We start from the raw sequence: 24,828 nt of genomic DNA, 5'->3' as shown, positions 1-24,828 counted from the left end.
CTTAGTGTGAAGAATTTTTGTAATTGAACTGGAGCAATACTGTCTTTTTCTTATTTTCTCATTCCTATGATTATTTGACTTTTACTTATCTCAGTTTTACTTCTTGTCATGTGTAGCAGATGAATGGGAAAAACACAGGAGCAGATGAAGCAGGTAGTTAACTACAACTTCGCTCTGTTGCCAGGACTGTTATCAACTCAGGTATAAGATGGAATTAAATGAGAATAATAAGCAGATTTATAAGAATATTTTATTAAAGATAGTGTATCAAAGCACAGAATAAGCTTTAAAGATGATGAAAACTAACCTGGAATGTCTTCAGTGATACTCTACATAAACTACAAATAATTGCTAAGTTACAGAATATTTGCAGCCTGTTCTAAATGTCCTACACTCAGTATACTGTTGAAGGCCTATCTTTAGATGATGCTCTAAACAGATTTCTCTCCTCTCCTTCATTGTGATCCTATCGTAACATCCTATTTTCTATTAGATTTCCCAGGTATATTGTGCCTTCTCCCTGCAGAGTCCCCAGTACATATCTGGCTTTGCCCAGATATTCTCCATACTCCCCTCTGGTCCAGCACAGCCACTGGGACAGAAATTTCATTCCTCTACTGCATCAAAGAGATTTTTAAATGCCTATATTGATGTTTAAGGTGTTATTTGTTAATAGAGCTGATACCTTCAGCATCTATACACTGAAATGTTTGGGGCTATATAACGAGATTAAGCAACTACATTAAAAGATATCTGAACATCTTTTCTTGCATTTGTGTAGCAACTTTATAAACTCAAAAAGAATAAAGCAAGCACAGACACATGCCCTATACAAGCTGCAATACAGATAATACATACTTCATAACAACAGTAATGAAAATTATGCCAATTATAAATCATAGACAGACTCTTCTTGAGATAACAGTTATACTGAACAATGAAATACCCTCTTATAGTCATGAGTAGAATTAATCACAACAGCAGAATATAGATCAGCATGTTTAGTCTGCTATCATGGCTCAATCTAATCTGCTGTTGTCTGAGGGAAGCAAAAGAGATGTTTTAAATTTTGGGTTTTTTTTAATCCATGCTGGACCTAATTTGAAACATTTACTGCCTTGTTGGGATTTTGGTTAGGGTTTTGGGGGCTGGGGGGTGTCTCCATTAATTTATCTGGAAACATTAGGATTTCTAAAACGCTCAAATCTCAACACAAATGCCTGATTTTCAAGCCAGCTTTTGCAAGACTTAGATCCAGAGCAAGGTGCACCCTGTGAAGTGTTTTTTTCGTATTTACTCATCTCCTTGTTGGTAAAATTTTTCACCAATCTTGCAGTAAGACCAGAGCACCATTTCTTTGCTCTCCACATACAAGCACTGTGCTCCATGGAAGGTCCTCTTCAGCTTGCAAATGATGATCATGGCAGCAGGGAATATCAGGTCAGCTGGATCTTTCTCACCATTCTGTCCTTTCTCAGGGACCCTCTGTCCTCAGGTTTTGAGATTTGTACTGCAGATTAATTTTCGTTTCTCTTTTTAAAGTTGGTAAGTTTAGCATTGGAGCTGTCTGCAAATGCATTTTCTAGTTCACAAGTATACGCTTCTAGTATTTGAACTAAAAAGTCTAATCAGTTTTTGACAGAAACTCTAAAAAGCCTCATTTCAGAAAAGGAGCACTCCAGCACATGAATAGCAAATACTGCAAACTCATTTCAGTACAGCCTTTAATACCTGGCATCTGCCTCTTTTGGCTGTCTGCTCCATGAAAGGAGACTTTGAATTTGTTTTTAATAAGTGTAAATAATAGTCACAAGGAAGTGAGTTTTGTAACACAGAGAAGAGTCCAAACCAACTTTTACTGCATGTTCTAATGTGACTGCTTGGGTGCCTTTTGCGACTGCTGCAGTATGTCATAAAAGCAAAGGTGGTGCCAACTCAGATCTGGCACACGTGGTTCTGAGTTTTTATGAAATCTTTTGCCGATCAGTTCTTCCTCATGTCTTCTTCAAACCTGGTTCTCTCAGTTGTTCAGAAGCTTAGAAGTCCCTATTTCACTACTGCCATGCAGAAAAGAAATGCAAGAAAAATATTAAAAGTCAGAAGCCCACACTCCAGTACTGCATTTGCTAGCATGATGTGGCCCCGCCCACCTCACTATGGTGTGGTTTTGCTTAAATACCCATCCTCCAGTTACCATTCCGAGGACCCACCACAGTCAGGAGCTCTGTTTAAAAGCCTCATTTCCTTCAACCCTTACCCCACCAAAACAAAACTTAAACAACGTTTTGCTCGTTGCAGAAACTTTTGTTTCTCTTTTGCCTTCCATTTTCAAACAGCTAAAGATTTGCTGAAGGAAAACTTCACTTCCCAAGCCTCCCAGAAGTTATTTTTAATACTGTATATGTTAGTTTCCAGCAGTGGTTTATGGCTTGGCTTAGTCAATGCTCTGAAAATTGCATGAGTGTTATTTCCCCTCAGCCTGGACTTCTCATAGCTTAAAACACCCCCACCCTGGAATGCTTTTACTATTTTGTATTTGACCATGTTTATTGTTGGTTTGATTTTCTTTTTTCCCTTGCCTCAGAAGTAACTGTACTACATTCACTTAACCTCCTTCCTCAAATACTTAAGTTAAATGCAGATAAATTACATACATTTTTACTATTCCTGTAAGTCTCCTTCAACCAAACTAATCTATGACAAACATGAGCACCTTTGTATCTGATACAGTCAAGAAATCGGAAATGTGTGAATCTAACTTTTACAGACAATCCTCAGAGGTGTTTTCAGTTGTACACTGACTTTTTTCTCTGGATTGTACAAAGCATATGGATGTCCCACTTCTGGATTATTTACAGTTGATATTTCTATGCACATTATGGCAGCCCTGAACCAAGTGGCTGTGTCTACACTGCAGAGCATGAAAGACTTCAGGGCTGCACATGAAGCCAGGTTTCAGTATTCAGTATCACCAAGGTTGGAAGAGACCTCAAAGATCATCGAGTCCAACCTGTCACCACAGACCCCATGACTAGAGTAGGGAGGACAATAGTGCCCACTGCAGGCTTGAACTCACAAGCTTCCCATTAAGGGTCTTATGTGCTACCAACTGAGCCACACCACAGGCTTTTCTCAGTTGTCTGCATCACTTACCTGCTCGAGCATCCTCAAGACCAGCTCAGAGCTGAATATCCTGGCATGCCTTTGAGAGGAAAGCCTTGAGAGTGGTGCTTCTCACTTCAGGGCACATTATAGGATGCCTCATGTGACATGCAGCCAGGCCCTCACATCAAATGCCAGGCCTAGATTTGCCTGTATATTGTATCTGGCCTCTGTGTCATGTCACAGGCACAATGGTGGGTGAAAAAGCCATCTGGGACAAATGGCTTTTGTTTCATACCAGAAGGGTGATGTGAATGTGGGCAAGCAGGTCTTGGGCAGACTGCTAGCTTCAAAGTATTGCTGGTTCTGGAAGCCAGCCCAGGTGTCTGCCTAATACATTCTCTGAATCTTGGGAGAGCAATTTACTGGACTGATGCAGTCACCTCAAAGTAGTAGCTCTTACTTGACTAGCTCAAAAGTCTGGGAATGCCTTTGTTTTTTGTTTATAGACTAAGAAAGGAGGGAAAGAAAGTAGTATAACTACAGTACGTGTGTGAACATTGTTTTCCCCCAGTAACATCAGTGTTAACATTGCTATTATTAAGATGCCAGCTTGAACTTTACAGTCAAAGATCTCTGTTATTTGCAGATTGTACGCAGCTCTCACGGCATGACTTTACACCACCCCCCTCAAATACACCAACTATGCTGTGTGGGACCTCCTCTGAGTGTGGGAAGTGAGTTGTCTGTGAATATTTGATGAGACTGCAAAAAGATACTGTTGATCAGTGCTAACTGTGGTGGTGTGGTATACATACAGAACTGTGAACACCAGAGGACTGCTGGCATCAGTAATAGCTTTTAGCCCACAGTAAGCTAGATTAGAATCTGGGAGGAGGGCACAACATTATACCTCTAAAATTCTCTAGCTACCCCAAAACCAGAAGCTGTTTTAGGAATGCCCAGCTGCAAGAGGATCTGCTTCCCTCTTCACACAGTCAACTCTGTTCATCTGTAGAAACGTTTAAGCATTTTAACTAGAACTATGCAGACTTCCCAGAGAGCCACCAGATGGAGCTCATACCTCCCCATAACCCAGATCCACCACCATCTGCAAAGTTAAAGCACTTCAAGGACGTTAAAGAGGATGCAGTTTCTTCTACTTCATAACTCAGAGGAAGTCTGTGATTAGCTGGACGTTTACAAATAAAATGAGAATCTGGAGACAGATCAAAGACAACTCTCCAGATTTGGCATGGTATCAGGTTTCTGTACTAAAAGCATTTGCATGGGTTAGACTGTTACATTAAGTGCCTGAACTTGGTGTAACTCATCATATATTAACAAAGCTCTTTTAATGCTTTTACTAGAAGTCTGAAGGTTCAGCCAACTACGGACCCGAGAGAAAAACAAATAAAGAAACAAACAAACACCCCACCACCAAACCAACACCTCCTAGCTAAGATGATCATTGAGTCTCCATTTAAAAGGTAAGCATCTGCTGTGCTCTTCCTCCCCACTTTCTGCAATGTAAAGGGAATCAACAGGCAAAGGTACTCACTGTTCCCAAGTCCTGAGGATACAGTACTTCAGGCTCAATAAAAGAAGCAGTAGTGGTCAAAGCCTGTTCTGTAAAGGTCTAAGTAGCTTGGATGGGCCAATCATACCGCACATGCTTTTTACTGAGAAGTTTGTCATTCATCCGGAACCAAAGTGACTTTGATACAGCCCCAGTGACTGGGAAGAAAAGCAGATCTGAGATAAAAGATTGTAGGGTGTGAAATATACTGACTTAATGTAGATGTCTTTTAAGGGACATCTTTGTTTTGACTCTGTAACAAACTATCACAACTTGTGAGGTCTGGAAGGCCACAGACTATTCCTGCTTTCATAGTAGTGCTCTGTTTGAAGCTAGTATTTCTATTTGGGGTCTAAACCACACTGAACTTGCTCAAATAAACATTCTCCAAAGAAAACTGCCTTTGAGATATTTAACTCTTTATGCAGCAAACTAAAGTTGAAAAAACTGTAACAATTACTGTGAGACTTCTAGTGTTTTGACTTATTTTTCAGTTTTTAAGCTGCTGTCTTTTCTGGCACAACTGTCCACGTGACTTAGCAGCAAACTTGGTAGCCGTAAGTTAAGGGTTGGACTCAATGATCTTAAAGGTCTTTTTCAACCTAAACAATTCTATCATTCTATGATTCTACCTGAGCAACAGCCAGTAGAAACTAAATGAGACACAATCCTGTCTGGAAGCAGACTATGTGGGGCTAATCTTTATACTTCCAGGTGTCCAGACTGTGCCTCTGTCATGTTTTACAGCATACATTAGTGTACACAAATTATATTTAATCTACCCAATTAACAATGCACCTTAAGAGATCCAAGCTCTCTCCTGGGCTGTGGGACCTACTAAGACAATTTCTTCATCAGCTCCAGGGCACCTTAGCCTGTATTTCCTCCATCTGCAATACTATTGTACTATCCTTTCCTGAAGAAGAAATACTCCACAATTAATCTCTTAAATAAATGCTCCTACTTTGTATAAATAGTAACCAATGGCTAGAAACCAGAACCTCTGCAGTTTGGTAGCTGGGACTCTCTACCATTAGGTACTAGAAGGAACCCCACAGGCAGGAGGGCACCATCAGAGGCACCATCTTTAGTGTATCCCAAATAAATGCTCTAATGATGACTTGTGTAAAAGGAAGGAGCATAACTGATACCAGAAGTCTGATGTATCTACTGCCAAACCCAAAACTATAATATTCAGTAAACTATTTTTAGCCAGTGATCTGCATTTCCACAAACATTCATGGTCTTGGGGCTTTTGCCATGCACGGAGAGAAGAACATTATATTATTTCTCCCATTCATTTTCCAGGGAGTCAGAAGCAGAATTCCCTCTGGTGACCATTCCCAATGTAGCGGGATGGTTCCCCAAAGCCAGGTGTTACTGAGTTGCGTAGGTTCAACTGAACATGTGAGAACTTAAAAAAAGACAAGTACTTAGCACTAGTCATTGCTTTGAAAAAGAAAGAAAACACAGCTTCCCCTTTTATAAAACAGAAGGCAAACAGAAGAGCCAAAAGGATGCATTTTTAAAATAGCAATCTTGCTATCAGGAAGGATGGGAAGAAGACACGAGGAAAAGACTGATTTTTGCATCTTTCATTCTGGCAACACTGCTGCTGCTCCAGAGACCTTGGCAATTACTGGCAGTGGTGGCACTTTGCCTGACAGGCTAAGAAACAAGGATCTGCAGACAGCCCTCATTTCCAGTGAATTTACCACAATGCACATGACTTCCAGGATGTGGATGCTCTCTTCTCATTCCCTGTCAGTAGTGTTGGGATGTCTAGAGAACCACAAGACGTACATACCTAAGATCATCTCTTATTTGCAACCAAAAGAAACACTACACCCAAGATCTCATTGATGCAAGTCACCAGCTGAGTTTGAGTGAAAACAATAGCAGCAACGAGACTTTGAGAGGGAAGCTCTTGAACAGCTAGCTCTAAAAAGGGCTTGGATGTTGGGGGTTTTTTTCGCCCACAGGAAACGCTAGATGCAGCACTGTTTTTACAGTTGTAGCTGCAGGAAGATTTACTCTAGCTTTAGTGTGCCAGAAGGCACAGGAAAAGATTAAACCTTTTCATTTTCTTGCAAGAGAATCAAAGATACTGACCAATCTGAAATGCTAGGTTCTTGTGGTGGGGCATACCACACTAGCTAAGCAAAACAAACCGACAAAATCTGGCCTTGGACTATTTGCTGATTTCTCATCTTATAATTTTCTTATGTTCCCTTCACTACATTAATAACAACTTAAAAAACATATTTTCAACTACTTTTATATAAGGAATGTGCACAAATCACTGAAAATGGTTTCACTAAAGCCATGATGCACAATATTGCTATGACTTGAAACAACCCTACAAGACATTTGAGGGCAAAAGTGACCCAAAGAAAGATCCAATAGCACTGGATCTCCTGTAAAGTTGTCACTGGGCATTCAAGTGCATCAAAAGGAACATGGGCTGTTTGTTTCAGGGCTGCATATTTATAGTCAGGATGAACTGACTCCTGAGTCATGAGCTCTGCTGCCTTGTAACAGATTGAGGTTTGTCTTTCTGCATTAAAAAAAAACAAACCACAAAATCACACTTAATTCCAGAATTGTAAAACTGACTGTAACAGTGGCAGAAGACAATTTATGAAATGTCCTTTTTTGTGGCATCTTCCCCCTTCAAAATCTCAGCCTGCTTACATGTCTCAAGAACACACTGCACAGTAGCATTTTAGGTGCTTTTCTGAAGCTGGGAGAAAACCACAGAAAACTGGTTTACAGTTGAGAACTACAGAAATGTCAGTTTTTGAAAACATGTTCCTAATTTCTAGCCTTCAGCACACTTTATAAAGTCAAATTAGTCATGCTTCATCTTGTATCTTTAGATCTGTAACATGCATCACATCAACTAAGAACTAGGGATGTCAGAGTATTTGACTTTTAACTCTTTCAGATTAGGAAGCACTTAAAAGCAGGAACATTGAGACAGTAACAGATATCCCCCGCATCTTCTTAACTTACACAAGGAATTATCCTGAGCTTTAAGTATGAGACCAAAACTGAGACAACAGTCTCTATCTATTCCAACACGTAGAAAAGCGCACATTGTCTGGCAAGGGGCATAGGGCAACAGGAGGGCAGGGGCCCAGCTGTTGAGGGTGTAAGCAGCAAAGCTGCATCTGGGCCCACAGCTGGAGGGCATGAAGTCCAGAGGAAGGTGCAAGCCATTCCTGGTGTTTGGCCAAACAAGAGGCTCAGCTCATTCCTGGCCCTGAGCCACACCAGCCACACTAAACCCAGTGGCTGTGAGAGCTACGTAGTTTGTTTCATGAAAGACTAAGAAAGCTCCAGAGCATATTTGAGGGGTGAGCTGCACACAGGAAGGTTTCCAGCTCTCATAAAGGGAGCAGATAGCAAAGATACATCTCGTTTGTATGTAAGAGGCTGGGCTGCCTTTTGTCCTTATCAGGAAATAAGAGATGAACACAAGAGTTCAGCTTCCACAAAGATGCTTAGGGGAAACAGAGCTAAGGCTGGGTGAATTCTGGCACAGGTGATTTAAGCAAACAAGCCCCTCTCCCTGCCACTCTTCTTCTCCCCTCATGCCACCCCTTCTACACAAGATGTGACACGGAGCTGGCGCGTAACACAGTGGGGAGCTAGTCCAGTTAAAAAATAACCCCACAAGGAATGACAAAAAAAAAGCCCACGATTTAATTCAGTTCATTGTCAAGCCACATAAATACACACTTTGTGACGATTGAGAGGGTGGCATACACAGGGTATCGCAGCTGAAACTAGGTGGGGAGGAAGAAAAGGCTGCCAAGGCTCGAGGTGCAAGCTTAGGCCTTCACCAGTGGCTGCAATACTCCTGATGTTTAGCACTAGTGCATTTAAATACAGTAGCATAGTCAAAGTATTCATTATTGTAACAATGTATTTTTAATATATTCTCCAGAACAGTACATTTTCTGTCTTCAGCTTTGAATAAAAAAATAGGCTGAATTGTATTTTCTCCATTAATTAAAAATATTAAATAGGTAAATCCCCTAATAAAAGGATAAATTCTTGTAACTCTGTGATATTCTAATGTATTCAGATCATGATTTCTCTACAGATCTATTGGTTACACTTTGAATTAAGAAGTTGCCAATAAACATGTACACAATTGTTTTTAAACATTTGAAACATCCCCTCTGAAACTGAAAAAGAAGCTCAACAGCCAAAATGAGGAAAAAAACAGAACAGGGAGAGGTCCTCCAAAAATAAGGACAGCAAATCACTTTCAAATATAAGTCAGAGCATCCAGCAGTCTTTTTCTTTCTGGCTGCGCCTTGTGCAATGCCATACGTTTACACCACTCTCAAACATCTTTCAGTACTTTTACACTCTTACTCCACATAGTATGGAGATGCAAAGAAGTGGTGCTATGATTAGTGAGAAGTACAAATTTGTTAGAGGAAACAATTCTAAATGAAGTATTTTTGCTTCCCCTTCACTGTCTTTCAAGTAACATTAAGACTTCTAGAATACTGCAGTTGCAATTGTTGTGTTTTTTTCCTCATGTCTGCTTTCATTCTGTCTCCACAGTAATTTTTATCACTGGAACACCATCGTTTCACTCTGTTGCAGATATCCCATTCTGGGGAGAATACTCCCATCCTCAGCAGTATCAGACCCAGGCTGCCTCAGCACCCACACCTTGTACCATTCACCACAACCCAAATCCTGTAATTCCTGGCCTTTTCTTCAATAATCCCATGCTACTCCCCTGAATGCTTTTACACATCACCATGAGCACTCTCCCTACCTACTTGCAAGCCTGGCTGTCTTGCTCATGCTTTATTTATATGCTCATGCTGCAATTTCTTCTGTATTCCCCTTGACCACTTTTCAGGCTACTTTAGTTATTCTGGCTTTCTCCACCTATCTACAAGTAGACCCACACTTAAGCTCCCCTGCAGTGCAACTCAGGCTCTTTTTGAGCTTTAGTCTGGACATTCATACACATGAACTGCAAAGCACTGGGTTTTGTTTCACCAGAACAGGGTAAAAAAAAACCAATTCAAGTTCAGTTTGAAAGGTTTAACAAACTTTCATCTGAAAGGCTACTACAGCATATCTTGTATTTGAAAAACAAAGGTATTCCAAAGTTAGATAGTACATGTAACTGTCATTCTCAGTTCTTTCATTTGACTCTTGTAGTTGGCAGGTCTAATTACACTAGGAAGTAACTTCTCATGAAAAGTTTTTGGGTCAAGTTCAGACCAATACACTGTAAATAAGAGTTCCTGACCCTGCACAGGTGTCTCCATAAATCACTTTCAGCCCTTCCCTGTATTTGGGAATGATCTCTTAGCTCACCGAGGTCACCTCCCCCTTTTCAACAAGGTCTTTAATCTAGGCTTTGCTGTGCCACTGCAGTCCTTCCAGCATAGAGGCTGGCTGTACTTGGTATGCAGTCCACCCATTTGTGCCACAGTGAGCTAATCACCCAGGCAGACAGCTCTCACAGCCAAGCTGAGTCATTCTCACTCAGCCTCACAGGCTTCTACAGGACACTTTATCCACTCCTCCAGCCACCCACTCCATGCCACCTTTGGGATTTGCTTCCCACTGCACAACTCTAATCCTGCCCTTCCAGCCTTTGACACTCCCTCCCACTTGGGTATCTCCCACTCTGCCTCCCCACTCCCACGGTGCCACAAGATTCTTCTACCAACTCCCACAGCACCCTCCAGTTCTCCTTCACTTCCCTCAGCTACTTTTCCCATCCAGACATAGCTGATACTGTAAAGGATAACCTGCATGACAGAGAATTGCTGTGCCATGTATTAACTCCTCCAACTCCTCTACTACAGCACTTGTCACACTACTTCATTGCTAAGATGATTATTATAGTTAAATATTTTATCTTCCTAAGAAGCTTATAATCACCTTATCCCTGATTCCAGTGCTAGAAAGTGTTAAAATACCCATCCAGCTTACTGTTTGAACTCTTACACACTGAGCTTCAGTCTCAGCTGGGATGGAGAATAGGGAATGAATCCTTGGAACGGGGTCACACTGAATTAACTGAAATGCTGGAGCACATTCATGTCCGTGGTCTTTTTGGCCTGTGTTATTCAGGGCCTGGTTGGCTTCAGCATCATACAGTGCAGTCAGTGCCCAGGGAGCTAGTTGCTGGCTGATGACTGGGTCGATGGGGGGCATCCTTCCACCACTGCACAAAGGCACACAATGTCTGCCAACTATGAGAAATTCTAATGCACATTTGAAACTGAATAAATGCAGGGCAACTCATATTAATAGTTACAGTGGAGATTCTGAACTCTAAATAGTGTAAATTGATGTCCCTTGTAATCTCCAAGAATCGACAAAGGATCAAAACTTGACTCTGACAGCAACAAGCACATGAAAGCCCTGGACTAGACCTTCAGCTTCTGGCTCCTATTCTCAACCCCACCACTGGCACATGAGGTGAAAGAACAGAGTAATTTCAGTTGGAAGAAACTTACAATAAGCATCTACTACAGCTACCTTAGTTGCTGATTTAAATTGCTTTTCTCCCTCCACAACTCCATGAGAAACAGCATTACTAACCTCTCTGATAAAGTGAGATCTGCTGGAAGTAAGTACCGATGGGTCTTATTTTCTAATAGTTTTCTCCACCATTACATATTAGGATCCTTTCCTCCCTCCCCCCCCAGTAAAAAAATCACATGCTTAACAAACATTTAGACAGCTGGTGCCCAGAAGTCAAAGCCAGTCATTCTCTCAAACACCAAACTGCCTCACTGAGCTCATGTCAGCTGGTACTTAGTAGGATTTTTAAATTCAATTAAATTAAGAGACAAGCTACGCAGATTAGGGCTATACTAGAATCAGAAAGGAATCTTTAAAGGCATAAAATCTCTTCACATTTATTAAGCAAACTCTGCAGTCTTTTCCTTTTATATTCTTGTTGAAAACCAAAATATTTAGAAAAGTATCACAAAAACAAGAAACAAAAAACCCCCTACGGTTCACATGAGGCACGCTCCCCCTTCCCCTCCCCACCCAAGCAAGAGGACTATCTTCACACCCATCCCACTTTTAACTTTCCAACACAAGCAGCAAGGCACCATTTACGGCTAGGCTGAAAAATGAGATCTTTGATACACATTGCCATTTTGCATTCCTAGCACTCCACCACAGCCACTCTTCCTTTGTATATGAGGATAAGCGGGATATATATATACCCAAGTAGGCACAGACAGTAAAAGAAAGGCCAACACCAGGGTATCAAGTCTGGAAAATGACCACTCTGCTGGGAACTCCTTGGTTATCCCAACGGTCATTAATTAGCTCCCTTTCCCTTTGTGCACATCAGTCCAAGTCTGCAAGGTTTAACTGCACCTGTATGCTCTCACCCCTGGGAAGCATGTTGCAACAAAGCCAAGAAGTAGAAGACCAGTGGAGTCAGAGATTATTTCTTGGCATTGATTTTTTTGAGTCTTTTTTTTTTTTGCTGTTGGTGTTGGTTGCTTTGGTTTTTGGTTTGTTGTTTTGGGTTTTTTTTTCTTTTCATTTTGAAAATTAATTTGGGGATTATGAACAGCTATGCTCTTGCATATTAATCACTGTGATCTAAAATTTTCACATGAAGAAACAACACATGGAAATATTAAAGCACTCATCTTACGGCCATGGATCTGAGAACTGTTTAATAGCAGTCAGTGAAGGGGTAACATTGTGCTTTTAATCTACAGTTTAAAAATAATGATTTGTATATCTACTTAGTAAAACAATAAAATTAAGAACAGAAACTGGTATTAGGAAACAGTGAATATGTAATAATTAAACACATGATGCTTTTCAAAGCTATATACTTAATGAGCCTAAATAGACACCTATGGTTAGGAGGGTCTTTTAAAAAAAAATAATAAAAAAGAGAATTATTTTTTTCAAATTATTCTTTTTTCCTTTTTTCTTTTTTTTTTTTCCTCCCAATTTTTGTCTGCTATACTCTATGCCTTGCTTTGGTGTTCTCTCTGCTGCCAACTTAATGTTTAACCAGTATGTTTATGCTTATGTTCTTTTCAAATGCTTGGCATTATAGTGAGATCTCATATCCTTCCTCAAATTAAATTTTGCTCCACATACTCCACATGTATACAGATGAACATCCATGTGCTGCTCCAGTTGCTCATTATTTGGGAATATCTGAAAGCAGACCTGGCATATAGTCTCTCCAGCTGATAAGTGAGATATCATATGCCGTACATGGTCATGTTTTCGGAAGTTTCCTTGATCACAAATGGAACAGACATACCTGGCCATGCCTTTGTGCATATCATTGTGGAGCCGCAACTGGCGCTCTCTTAAGAACTGCTTCCCACATGTCTGACAAACAAACTGTTTTTCCTTGGTATGAACAGTATAGTGTTCCCGCAAGTGGCAACGCTGATAAAATCCTTTCCCACAAAGATTGCAGAAATGCTTACGTCTATGATCCCTCTCGTTCTCTTCCATCATGGAGTTCTTGAACAGATCTTGCTCCAGGCAGTTTGACATATGTTCAACCACTAGGTTTTCAGTTTCAAAACGCTGGCCACAATTAGGGCATCGGAAAGGACAGGCAGAATGCTTGTATAACTGTTTTTTTTGAAGGCTATTCATTTGGAAGTGACCATCTCTGAAGTCCTCCAGCATCTCTGCAAACATCATGTCCCTTATTTCCGACTGCTCCTCGGGGTTTTCTTCCAAGTCCATTTTCTCCTCAGAATTTCTGATACCGTTCATGGTCAGATCCTGGGGTTCTCCACAGGTCTGTGCGTGATCCTGTAACTGCTTGCCTTTGACCAGTATTTGACCGCACTTGCCACAGGCACATATATTTTCTATGTGTTTGGATAAATAATGAGAGGACAAATCTTCCTCGGTGATTGTTAACCCACAAAGTTCACAGGGAGCGTTCTCCACATCTTCCTGCACTGAAGGAGCCTTCCTGTTAAGGTGCCGAGGACTTTTCAAACACTTTCTTTCATCCTCATCCATGGATAAACAGGGTTTTAAAGTCTTCCGAGCATTTCTCTTCTCTCTCATCTCTTCCTCAACATAGTATCTGTAAAGTGGCTCTTCCTGTTCATCATCTAGGTCATCATTGTCAGAAGACTCATTGCAGTCTTTATCGGTCACCTTAATAATATTAAAATCCTTCAGCTCATCTACAGGATTGTCCTCTGGTTCCATCTTGATGACAATCCTCTTCCTCTCAGATGCTCTACTTCCATCTTCACCTGATGCCTCAGAGGCAACTGTGCTGCTTTTTCTGCTTGTGATGTTTGACACAGGAGACGAAGAATTGCCCACAGCTTGGCTTGAGTCTCCCTTGTACTTTTCTGTTTGTGTGGAGATTATTTTAGAAGTAGAGTCCTTTTCATTGAAGTCTACTTTTTCAGCACCATAGTACCTGGCACTTTGGTAGGAATGCCTGTTAGTGCACGTTAACACGTGCTCATCCAGTAGCTTTTCACAGCTAAAACTAAACCCACAGCTGTCGCAGGTGAAGCTTCTTCCAAAACGGCGTGAGTGGGACACACGCTCTTTTGTGTGAGAGAACTTGGACGTGGTGCTTTTTTTACAGACATCAAACAGTTGTTCAGGGAAGCTGCTTAGCTGCAAAGTTTCTTCATCAGGCTCTTTGTTATGGGAAGTATTTACCGTCGAGCTTGGCGGCTCCATGCCCCACCTGTTTGTTTCACTGCCATTTCTAGCAAGCGCATCTTCATACATTCTTACACCAAATATCATTTTACTACTCTGGGTGCTAGAAGCAGAAGATGAACATTTTAAGCTAGACGAGTCTGTATCCTGTATATCTTCTAGACATTCGGGTACATTATACAGCTGTAAATAGTTCATGGCCACTTTAAATTGCTCAAAATTGGCAGGGGCTGTCATGATTTTTCCTAAATACATGAACTGCAAAATAAGATCAAAGCATTCAGCACTAATCTTCATGTTGCTTAAATTCAGCTGGGCTGTAGTGTGTTGGTGGTTCATAAAAAACATCCTAAAATAGGAGCTGCATGCAGCAAGGACTGCTTTGTGTGCTTGAAAATAAATATCATCGATAGCAATGCAACAGTCACAGAGAAAGCCCCACTCTCTTTGGTTGTTCAGCTGCTGAAGGACATAGTTGCTGTGGCTGGTTCTCGCCATCTTGTAATTCAATTATAGGCCTGCATAAAGAAGAAGACATCTGTTAAATCACGAACATAAGAAGCAAAACCTACTTCAACACACGGAAGAATAGCCTTCATTTTCTTCTCTAGATCTTCCTATTCTCACACAGTTTGTGGTACAGTTTCCTGTCTGGAGAGCTTTGCTGGTAACTACTTATGAATATTGATGCCAGTGAAAACATACATAACTCCGTGTTCTCACCACTAGACTTACAAGACTAGCAAACTAATAAACATACCCACCACATGTCAATCAGAGCAATGCTGCTAGAATATAAATTGGCAAGCGTATCTCAAAGTCCTACAGACAAGATTTTCAGATGTGTTCTGAATGCAAAACTTCAAAAACTTCACAGGGTAGACTTCTGTAAGATGGCCCCAGGACACCTATTCAAGGTAAGCTGACTGTAACAAACCACTCTTCGGTCCCAACTTGCCTTTTCACCTGTCAGTCCAATGGTCATATGATGAAAACACATACTGGAAACCAACCTGGGCTCGTTTTGCTCCCCGTTAAAGAAAACTCTTAAGATACATCAGTGAAGCATCCATAAAAGATGTATCAATGCACTTTTTGCTCTTCAGGGTAGCTCAGGAACAGTTTCAATCTTATCTGCAAGGTGCCTTGCAAATCAAGAACTGAAAACTCAAATGCATTCTCAGAAACAGAGGGCAGCCTGTCTGTGATGGCATATCCCATCTACCAGCCCGCTGCAGATGGTGACCAGGCTAGCTGCACGACAGCCACACCGACTGCAGAGCAGCAGGAAGTGGTGCACGCTGTGCCTCCAACTGCTCTCAAAACCACTCATTCAGAGCACTGTAACATAACCAAAGCATGCAGATGGCAGATCAGACAAAAACTCAGCAATGAGGAACTGCTAGTAAGCCAGGAGTGGAGCCACTGTGAAATGAAGCTTCAACAAGGGAGGACAAGACAGAGCAAAAGGTCTGAGTGCTGCAAGTGAAAGGACTAGCTTGTTCTCAAATGAAAAGAGGAAGAAAACAATGGCTTATGTGATCAAAAGCATCCAGAAGAAATGTATTGTACACAGGAGCTGTGCATTTGATTTAGAGAAGCTAAACAGAACCAAGTACAATCACAACCAACAGCTAGCCACTTCTCGCTTTGGAAGACCTTTACTAACATACAGGCAGGGGAGGGAGAAACAAACAGAAGGTATAAAGAACTCCCTAACTGAAATGAAAAGCCTATGGTAATAACAAGCATTCTTGTCATTATGAAAGGTGATCACAAAAGGTGATGCAAATAACTAATAGAGATTTGTACAAATTAAGTACTGGCTAGCAAGCAACATATATTAAAAGGCATTTTATGACTCAATGAAATGTGTAGATTTATTTGCAACCATTCTTTCAAGTGTTTAAAATTTGAACAATATATACACAAAATATAATTTTTTTTCCCCTGACAGCTCAGATGTCCTAAAAGCTGGGCAACAGGTACAGAAATTAAATTCCACAATTAATGCTGAATTCACAACTTGTAAGTTTTGCCTGGCCTGCTAAGCAGCAAACCTTCAAGTCACTGTTCTTCATTCCATGAAGGGCTGCCATGGAAGGAACATGTTCAAGCTCTCAAGACAAGAACATGCTCACCCCACCCAGCCATACTGCCTACCGCGAGTTCATATAGAAGTTCTCACAGACCACCATCAGCATAAAACCTTTTCCAGCAACAGGAACCTCAAAATTTGGACTGAACTGCACTGATGATGAGCATCTAAATGGCAGCTGCTCCTCTGTTCTCAACACAGTCCTCCAAACCCAAAACTCAAAGAAAGAACACTACCATAATAATTCTCTGACAAGTTTGGCCCAGGGATGTACACTGCAGAAATACAACTCATTGTATGAAATTAGTTTAATAGCTTTCTTACTTTCACACAAGGGTGGCTTTGAAAGTAGGACAATCTCTAGAACAACTTTATGTCTTTCTAAGAAGATTGACTATTGACTAGATCACTGGGTGAGTTCAGGTATATTGAGAGCAATGCTTTCAAAATCAAGTAATTATAAAAGGGCACTTTATACTCTTCCAGCTGCTAATGTGGTTTGGATTTGAGGTAATTCATTAGAAATTGAAATGTAATTCAGTATACTGTATTAAGTATTACCAACAGCAGTCGTATAATGACAAAGGACTGAACTCCACGTTTTAAGAGTGAAAACCAAGAAAGTGAGAAGATGTTGTTTAAGGCACCACTGCCCTCTTGGTATGGGCTGCTGTCATGACAAGAAAAAGCAGAGGACGGCTGTTTTGATCTCACCCTTATAAAGTGGCAAGTTTAATTTTTTCCTGGAGAATTTTTTTAGTATAGTAGAAGAACTCCATCATATCATCCAACAGTAGAAGGGCAGTACAAGCAGCAAGTGGTACTGAAAAGGTCACCAAGTATCCACACACACCTGCAGATCAGGGCACTTCCACAGGGTGGGAACAACCTGGCAGCCACTGGAGTGACAATGTACAAACTAGTTCCTAAGTTTCCTTTGAAAAAAAGTGAAATATTTTCCCCCTTTTGACAGGGAAACTCATGCAGAGCTTTCAGCACTACTCTGATACACAACAATGAGCCTGTGGTGATGCCTACCTCCTACCACTACTCTGGAAAAAAGCAACCAGAGCATGAGGTCACTTGACCAAGATGGCAAGGTCCTCAGATATGTACTCGGCCTCTGTTGTGGTAGTACTGCCAGTAGGTATTAAAATAGAGAGTGTTTAAAGTTAGTTATGTAAATGAAAGTACTGGCATCCTCCCTCTGGATGCTGAATTAACCTGCTGTATGTAACTACATATTTACAGCTGCTAACACTTCCCACTACAACAGCCTGTGTTGGGCTATTTAAAGCTTTGACACATTTCAACCAGCAAAGGCAAAACTTCCCTTATGAATTGTCTGCTTTGAACTGGGCTTGGTTTATTGTTCCCTCCACAGAAAATTTCAACCAAAACTATTCCAAAAATGAGACTAAGAAAAAGCTTTCATGGATGTAGGTTATTACTTTTAAAAAGTTTCTCTTCCAGAATCTTGGAAGAAAGACTTTGTATGGGAGAAAGTGCCAGGTCCTGGATACGTTGTTATATAAAAATCTGCCAGAATTTGGACAAGCTATAATCTTGAGGGAGTGAATAAGATAAAAATTATCAGCTTGTTCACACTTAATGCTTTTGATAGTAAAATCTCACAGCCTCAATGAGAACATTTCATCTTCCTGCAGCTCCTTTGTCCAGAGGCCTGCCTGCACTATCCCACCCAGGGTGAAACTCCCCTTTTGCACAGAGTTCTGACATGATTTTAAACTACAAGAAGGTAAAGTCAAGCTAGAAACATGGAAGAAATATTTTACTATGAGGGTGGTGAAACACTGCAATAGGTTGCTCAGGTTGATGGTAAATGCCCCATCCCTGAAAATATTCAAGGTCAAATTGCATGGTGTTGTGAGCAACCTGATCTAGTTGAAGATGTCCCTGATTATTACAGGGCATTGGACTCAAAGATTCACAGTTCACAGATCAGGTTGGAAGACTCAATGACCTTTAAAGGTCACTTCCAACTCAAACCATTCTACATGCCACCTCCACAAAGTCACAAAATGGCAGCAGGGCTTGCTAAAAATTGTTCCATGTGACAACTTGTCACTGTGTTTCAGCACCCTTCCTGAATGGAAAAAATGCCCAGTTTTGGCTGATGGGAGCCAGACCCAGGAGCAGAAATGTTGAAAATGCAGGGATATTAGGAAATGTGAGGGAGGAAAAACCTCTGGAAATCAAGCATGGCAAAGAAAGGCAAAGCTGGGAGTAGAATGTTGAGCAGAGAGGATGGGACTGTGATTAAGAAGCAGCAGAGGCAATTAAAAATGGGCGCAATGAGGGTCTAAATGGTGAAGAAAAGATGCTTGGGCAAGTGGCTGGGAAAACCCAAGTTGCAGGGAAGTGCTTTCACTGGGGAATCCATCAAAGTTGGAGTTAAACCCCAAATTCCCAGTTCTGACATCCCTTTGCCACCACAAATTATCACAGGCTTGATGACAAACTTCTTCCAACGAAGAGCAAACTCAGAAAATGATAAATTTACCATTATTTTGTTACTTTAATTGTTTTGTTACTCAAATGGCAGAGATCTGCATTTATCATCCATGTGGGTGGCTCAGTGCTGCAAACTATTTTTGATGTTTGCTTTGGAGGAAAAAGGTACTAGGATAAAAACAAGTATTTTTAAAGAAAACCCAAGGTTTCAAAGTTATGTGTATACACAAGAAATGCCATAATTAATGCAAGATTAAATCAGCTGCCATTTTTGTATATATTGCAGTATAGTCTTCCACTCCTCTTACCAAAGGCTCCCTTCCTGGCTCAGAGCATCCTCTGGATCTGTCCAGGGATGTATCTGAGCAGCAACAACACAAGATCCCTGCTCATCTTGCAAGGCGTTTGGAGGATATGAAGTGAGTAAGACAAGGGGACAAGAAAGAGAATCTTACAGCACTGAACACTGCCTTGGAGAACAGCATCCCACTGCCATCAGTGCCAGGAGAGGTAATTTCAAACTTTAAATTTTGTTTTTCCCCAGTAAATCTGCCTTGCATTCTTTGGATTTCCAGTTTCTTCACACAGGGAAATGCAACCAGCAGCAACTGAAGCCAGTCAGAGCTGTCCTCTCTATGTATCCATCACCAAGTATCTTGGGAGATTAAAACACTGTGTATGCAAGATTAGCAATCCAAAACATTTAAGGATTTCTGATCTGCTCTGACTCTTTTCTGTTCCAAGAAGAGGAATGTCAGCCACTTGCCCAACTGACTAACACAGTGCCTTTGTGAACCATTCGCATACTGTAGTCACAAATGTCACAGGAAAGTCGAGGAACCCAAGTAATTCCATCTTCGGTAATAATCCACCTGTACAGTGAACACAGCCACAGGCCCCACCATAAGCAATACTGAATGATGCAGATGCGTTCTTAATAAATAAGTCAGATGAGCATCTGATATGAAAATGAAAAGTGAGGATACCAGAATCAGGTAATTTCACTCCGATTTGCAAACTCAAAGTCTCCATATGCATTTTATTTTCCAAGTAAATGTTAGTTTTAACACTGCCATGCTTTGATTCAAGCTGTCTGCCTGCGATGAGATTTTCTTCTTTTGAGTCAGCACTCAGACACTATTCTGATATTACCAGGTAAGCTGCACTACTACACTAACCAGATAAATTGTTTATAAGTTTACTAACAGGAAAGAAGAGGTATTTACTGTAGCCATTTTGCCATTTCCTCACATTTAAAATTTTCAGAGATGTTGTAAAACTAAGGAAGAAAAAATAAAAGTACTCATACAAAGAATTGGTAAAGATCTTTTGCTAACTTCTCTGCCTTTAAAAAAGATGTACCACAAGGTTCAGAGCTTAGGAGCCTTTCGGCTCCTAAAATTAGAAGGTGGTTTTCAAAACCCAGCATTTCCACTGCTGAGCAGGCAAAAACAGAGCACTTACACACTTAGTTACTGGCTCCCTTTTTTTTTTTTTTTTGGAAACCAAGAGCAGGCTAGACAAAAGTATAATAAATGAGTGAAGAATTCGGTGCTAATAGAAAACAAGACTAGAAAACCTCAAGAAAACAACGCCCAGTTATCCAAAGGAACAAGCGCGTGGGCAGCAGAAAGCAAATTCCCCATTGCAGTCAGACGCCATACCCCACCGTGGTGCAAGCTCCCAAGAAGTCTCCCTCCCTGAAGTTACTTTGCCTCTGTAGGTTAGATCCACCAAAGAATCTGGACTCCTTAATTGATAATATCCAGATGCTCAGAAGAAAATCTATGAAATGTCTAATTTCTCCACCTGATTCCTGAGAAGCTCAGGCATTTGGCTACTCACTAACCATGGAGTTGATCAACAGGCTACAACTTCGATGTAGTCATATTCAAGAAGAAGCCACCCAAGATTGCTCAGGTACTGTAGAGTCCAAGAAGCTGACTGAGTTTACTCAAACACTGAAAGAAAAACTTGAGGCCAAGTGACCACCCTCCACTTCAACAGTAGATATGATTAAGATGCAGTTTGCATTGCAAGCATAACCTTGATTATGAATTAAAACAATTATGGGAATTCCATGTACTGCCAGGGAAAATCTAATTAAGATCCATTATTCAGGCTATGTAGGACTGAAGGTATAATTTATCCTCCTCCCATAGCCCTTTCAATCCACTGCCTTCAGGCATGCTCATTGTGAAGCCGTTTCCAATGATGTAGATACTCATCTTCAGACACATCCTGATGGCTGAATCAACTAATTTTAAACAGACTTGTGGCCAACGTATAGAAACAAGTTTCAGCTGACAGTTGGGACAGATCTGAGTGAACTAGGGAAAGGCAAGATGCTCCAAAACCCCCAAACAGTCTGTATAAGCCATTCAGTCCCTCCTCAGCAGGCAGTTCTCTACTGATTCAGCATCCATATTCCAGAAATCAGAAATAGCCATCAAAATTTAGCAAGTTCTGATTCTCAGCTGCTAACTGAGCATTAGTTAAGATGGGTTAGATTAGATGTTACTAGGTGAGAACACACCTTGAAAGACAAGGAATAAAGCATCAGAAAAAGGTGAGTGAATAAATGAAGGAAACCCAAGCTCTCACTAAAGCCACATCTCAACTTCAAATAACTTTAGATGAGATCATCTATGGAGTAAAAGTACTAGAGAAAGCTTAGTCTTTTAAAGTGACTTGCTAGCCACACAGGCTTACTCTAGAAAGTCACAGTTATCTTTTATCTGACACCTTTACAGTTGTAAAAAGTTGTCAGGCAGCTTGATAAATTATATGTTTAAAAGAAACAATTAGTGGGGAAAAAAACATGACACCCCTTTTATGCCTTGTAGCAGAAAGACAAGCCTTTTCATCTAGGCTCTCTAAGTTACCCTTTAAAATTCAAGGGGCATCTTCATGGTTTAGCCGTCTAAGACCCTCAAGATACATACACCTCCCAGGAAAGCATCCTTGTCTAAATACAAATTGTACTTTGGCTTAGTAACTGGCTGGGTGTACGTGGATGAAGCACACTAAGTTGTAACACACAGGTCAGGCTACGGATTTTGTTGACTCTGATCTCGAATGCTTCATTTGCAACATAAAACAACAACATGAAAAAAAACCCCAGCCACTGAAGTCTCCATCCAACGACACAGATTTAATATGGGGGGAAAAGGCAGCTAATTCTACTGTGTTGCAATGGCACAACAATTGTGAAGAAAAAAAATTAGCAGACAAATTTGAGGATATAAATGGTCTTCATGCAAATTATGTCAGTGGATGTGCCCACATACTGTGTCCGCAGCAGAACTCTTTGGGTGATGCTGTTTATTGCACCGAAGCAAAGGCAGAGCAGGACAACCCAAGCACTAACTACTGGTCAAATTGAGAAATACACAAAGGGCTTCTCATACTCCGTGCATGTGAAGCCCAGCAGGACTCTGGTGAAAGGTAACAACTAAGAGAAAGGATAGTGGTATTTAAATCAGGAATCTTTCATTATCTCAATTCTGAGCAGTTATGTTTTTTCCATATAGCAGGGAACTAACTATTAAAGCTTTATCCATCCCAGACCTTCAGGGCTTTCCACTGTCAGCAACAATGGAAAACTGTGAAAGCACTAACTTCAGAAATTTGGATAAGAACAAATCTAGAAGGCCAAATCACCAATCATTATGAGCATTCTCAACATAACTACTGCAAAGTCCTGTGCCAGTGACAACACTGGTTGATCCTGATGAAGAAAAGACTTGTGCAAGCAGAGCTGAAGCATCTGTTAAGCCTGTGATCTTACTCCACACTAAACTTTCTGGCTACCAGGAAGGAGGGGCTTCTATTACTTCTTCAAGCTTCCCACACAGCGCCAACCCACCTCTTCATTACCTGTGTAATGAAGGTACATAGCTGCCCCTCATCCACACAATCCCCCGCCCCGATGCCTGTTGGTTCCCCACTACCTTGAACACCATCAGAGTGCAATGAACAGGACTCCTCAGGTCTTCTGGCCAGGCATTCAAAAATCTCTCCTCAATCCTGTCAACTCACAATACTGCTGCCTAGGGAAATCTCTGCCAGAGCTCCAACCGTTCACATTTGGCCGGTTTTCCCCACAGCCATATGGTCTCAACACCTCTCCCCCACTTGCCATGAAAGCTTAAGTTGTAATTCGGCAAAAATGAGAAGCCCACATCTCCCCCCTTCTCACGGCTTCTCTGTGGGTTTTTCCAAGAGCTGTAATAAGGAATGTTAAACAAACACCTTTAATTAAAGGAATGTTTGTTTAATGTAATTAAATGCCTAAGGAACACCGCACTGTTGCAACCCCAAATAGTTTTGCTGTATGCGCTGTACTTTGCGATATTCTAGTGCAAGGGAAATAATGCAAATGACATAATCTGGCAGTTAATATCCAAACATTAAAGAGCATCTAGGGCATGCTATCCATTGACCAATGCCTACGTGTCAAGAGGAACTGGCACTCATCTATCAGCCGACAAACGGGCTGAACTTGGAAATCCCAGTTACAAAATGTCCTGAAAACAGAAAGGAATAAAAACCAAGCCCCTAACCCACAGCATTTCCAGTCCAGTCTCCTCTATTCTTTTTACTACCTTTTTACCCAAGGAGTCCTTTGAAGAATGAGACTTTCGACACCGCTCCCAGAGCGACACAGGGCTTGTTTTTAGGTGACAAAGCTATTCCTAGTCCCTCCTAGCCACCTCCAGTGCGCTGCCAGTCCCGAGTGAAACCTAAGTCTCCTGCCTGCCAGGGCGGAGCGTTCCCTCCGGGCTGCAGCTCAGTTCTTCGCTGAACTACTGCAACTCTCTCGAAGTTTTGAGGTGGCTTTTTTCATTCCAGAGGATTAAAAAAAAAAAAAAAAGAGGAAAAAGCGAACGCAGAGCTCGGATCCGCTGCCCTGCTGGCGGGGTGACGGGGCTAGGCGGCGATAACGGCACTCGAGATGTTTAACGTGACTTCCAGCCCCATAACAAACAGGGCAACGCGGTGCCCTTTCTCACCTCCGCACCTCCCTAGGCCGCTTCTCGGTTTTCAGCGCCGGCGTCCCGCCGAGAGCCGCAGCATACCCCTCCCGCCCCGCGCTGGCTTCCGCAGGGCCCCGCCGCCAGGCGCCGCGCCCGCCTTCCCCGCCTGCCTTCTCCGCAGGTGGAGGGCGCCCGCCACGGCCCCCGCGCTACGCCCCGCCAGCACAACCGCGCCGGACCCGCCACCGCTCGGCCCCCGCGTAGCCCGAGCGGCGCCACGCTGTACCGTACACCGTGCTGTGCCGTACCGTACCGTGCCGCGCCAGGCCGCCGGGTGCAAGGTCACGGCGGCCGCCGTTCGCCAGGGACTGGCCGCAGCTGGAAAGTCCCTACCTGGCAGCACCGCTCCCCGCCGCGCCACTATGGCGGGCCATGCCGCGCCACGCCACGCCGGGCCATGCCGCGGCCGGCGCCGGTCGGCACTTCCCACCTCCCGCCGCCGGCGGAGCTGCGGCCGCCGCACCGCCTCCCCCCCCTCTCCCCCCGTCTGCTTCCCAGCGCCTGGAGGGGCGCGCAGTCCCGCTTACCCACAGCGCGGGGAGAAGCAGCGGCTGCGAAGAAAGAGCTTCCCGCGCCGCTCCTGCTGCTTGCTGCTGCCTCCGCGGCTGCAACAAAGGACTTCCGCCCCGCCGCGCCTGCTGCTGCCGCAGCGCCGGCTCCGCCGCGACCGCACGGAGCCGGACCCCTCCCCTCGGCGGCCGGCGGCTCCCGGCCCCGCCGCTGCCAGCGCTGCTGCGCCGCCGCCAATGCTTGGGCCCGGCGGGCGGCTCCCTGCCGCGCTCCCATCTCCTCCCATGCCGCCGGGGAGGCGGCAGCGGCTCGACCTGACTGGC

At 42.5% G+C, this 24,828-nt stretch overlaps 1 protein-coding gene across 5 annotated transcripts; it reads right to left on the bottom strand.

Moving 5' to 3' along the window:
- Positions 1–538: 538 nt before the first annotated feature.
- ZBTB1 (zinc finger and BTB domain containing 1) lies at positions 539–24,626 on the bottom strand. Of its 5 annotated transcripts, none has more exons than XM_054161743.1 (3): positions 24,523–24,625; positions 12,990–14,901; positions 539–2,057 (listed from the first exon to the last, which is right to left on the bottom strand). In XM_054161743.1, exons 2-3 carry the CDS (start codon positions 14,879–14,881, stop codon positions 2,021–2,023), a joined length of 1,929 nt encoding a protein of 642 aa, XP_054017718.1. In that variant the 5' UTR covers positions 14,882–14,901; positions 24,523–24,625; the 3' UTR covers positions 539–2,020. The 5 variants fall into 5 exon arrangements, with proteins under 5 accessions (XP_054017718.1, XP_054017719.1, XP_054017717.1 ...); XM_054161744.1 differs by having other exon boundaries at positions 13,162–14,901; XM_054161742.1 differs by lacking the exon at positions 539–2,057 and having other exon boundaries at positions 12,659–14,901; positions 24,527–24,626.
- Positions 24,627–24,828: the final 202 nt, after the last annotated feature.

The sequence above is a fragment of the Dryobates pubescens genome, chromosome 5 (assembly GCF_014839835.1).
Source record: "Dryobates pubescens isolate bDryPub1 chromosome 5, bDryPub1.pri, whole genome shotgun sequence".
Lineage (NCBI taxonomy): Eukaryota > Metazoa > Chordata > Aves > Piciformes > Picidae > Dryobates > Dryobates pubescens.
This window is presented reverse-complemented; position numbering and strand designations above follow the sequence as displayed.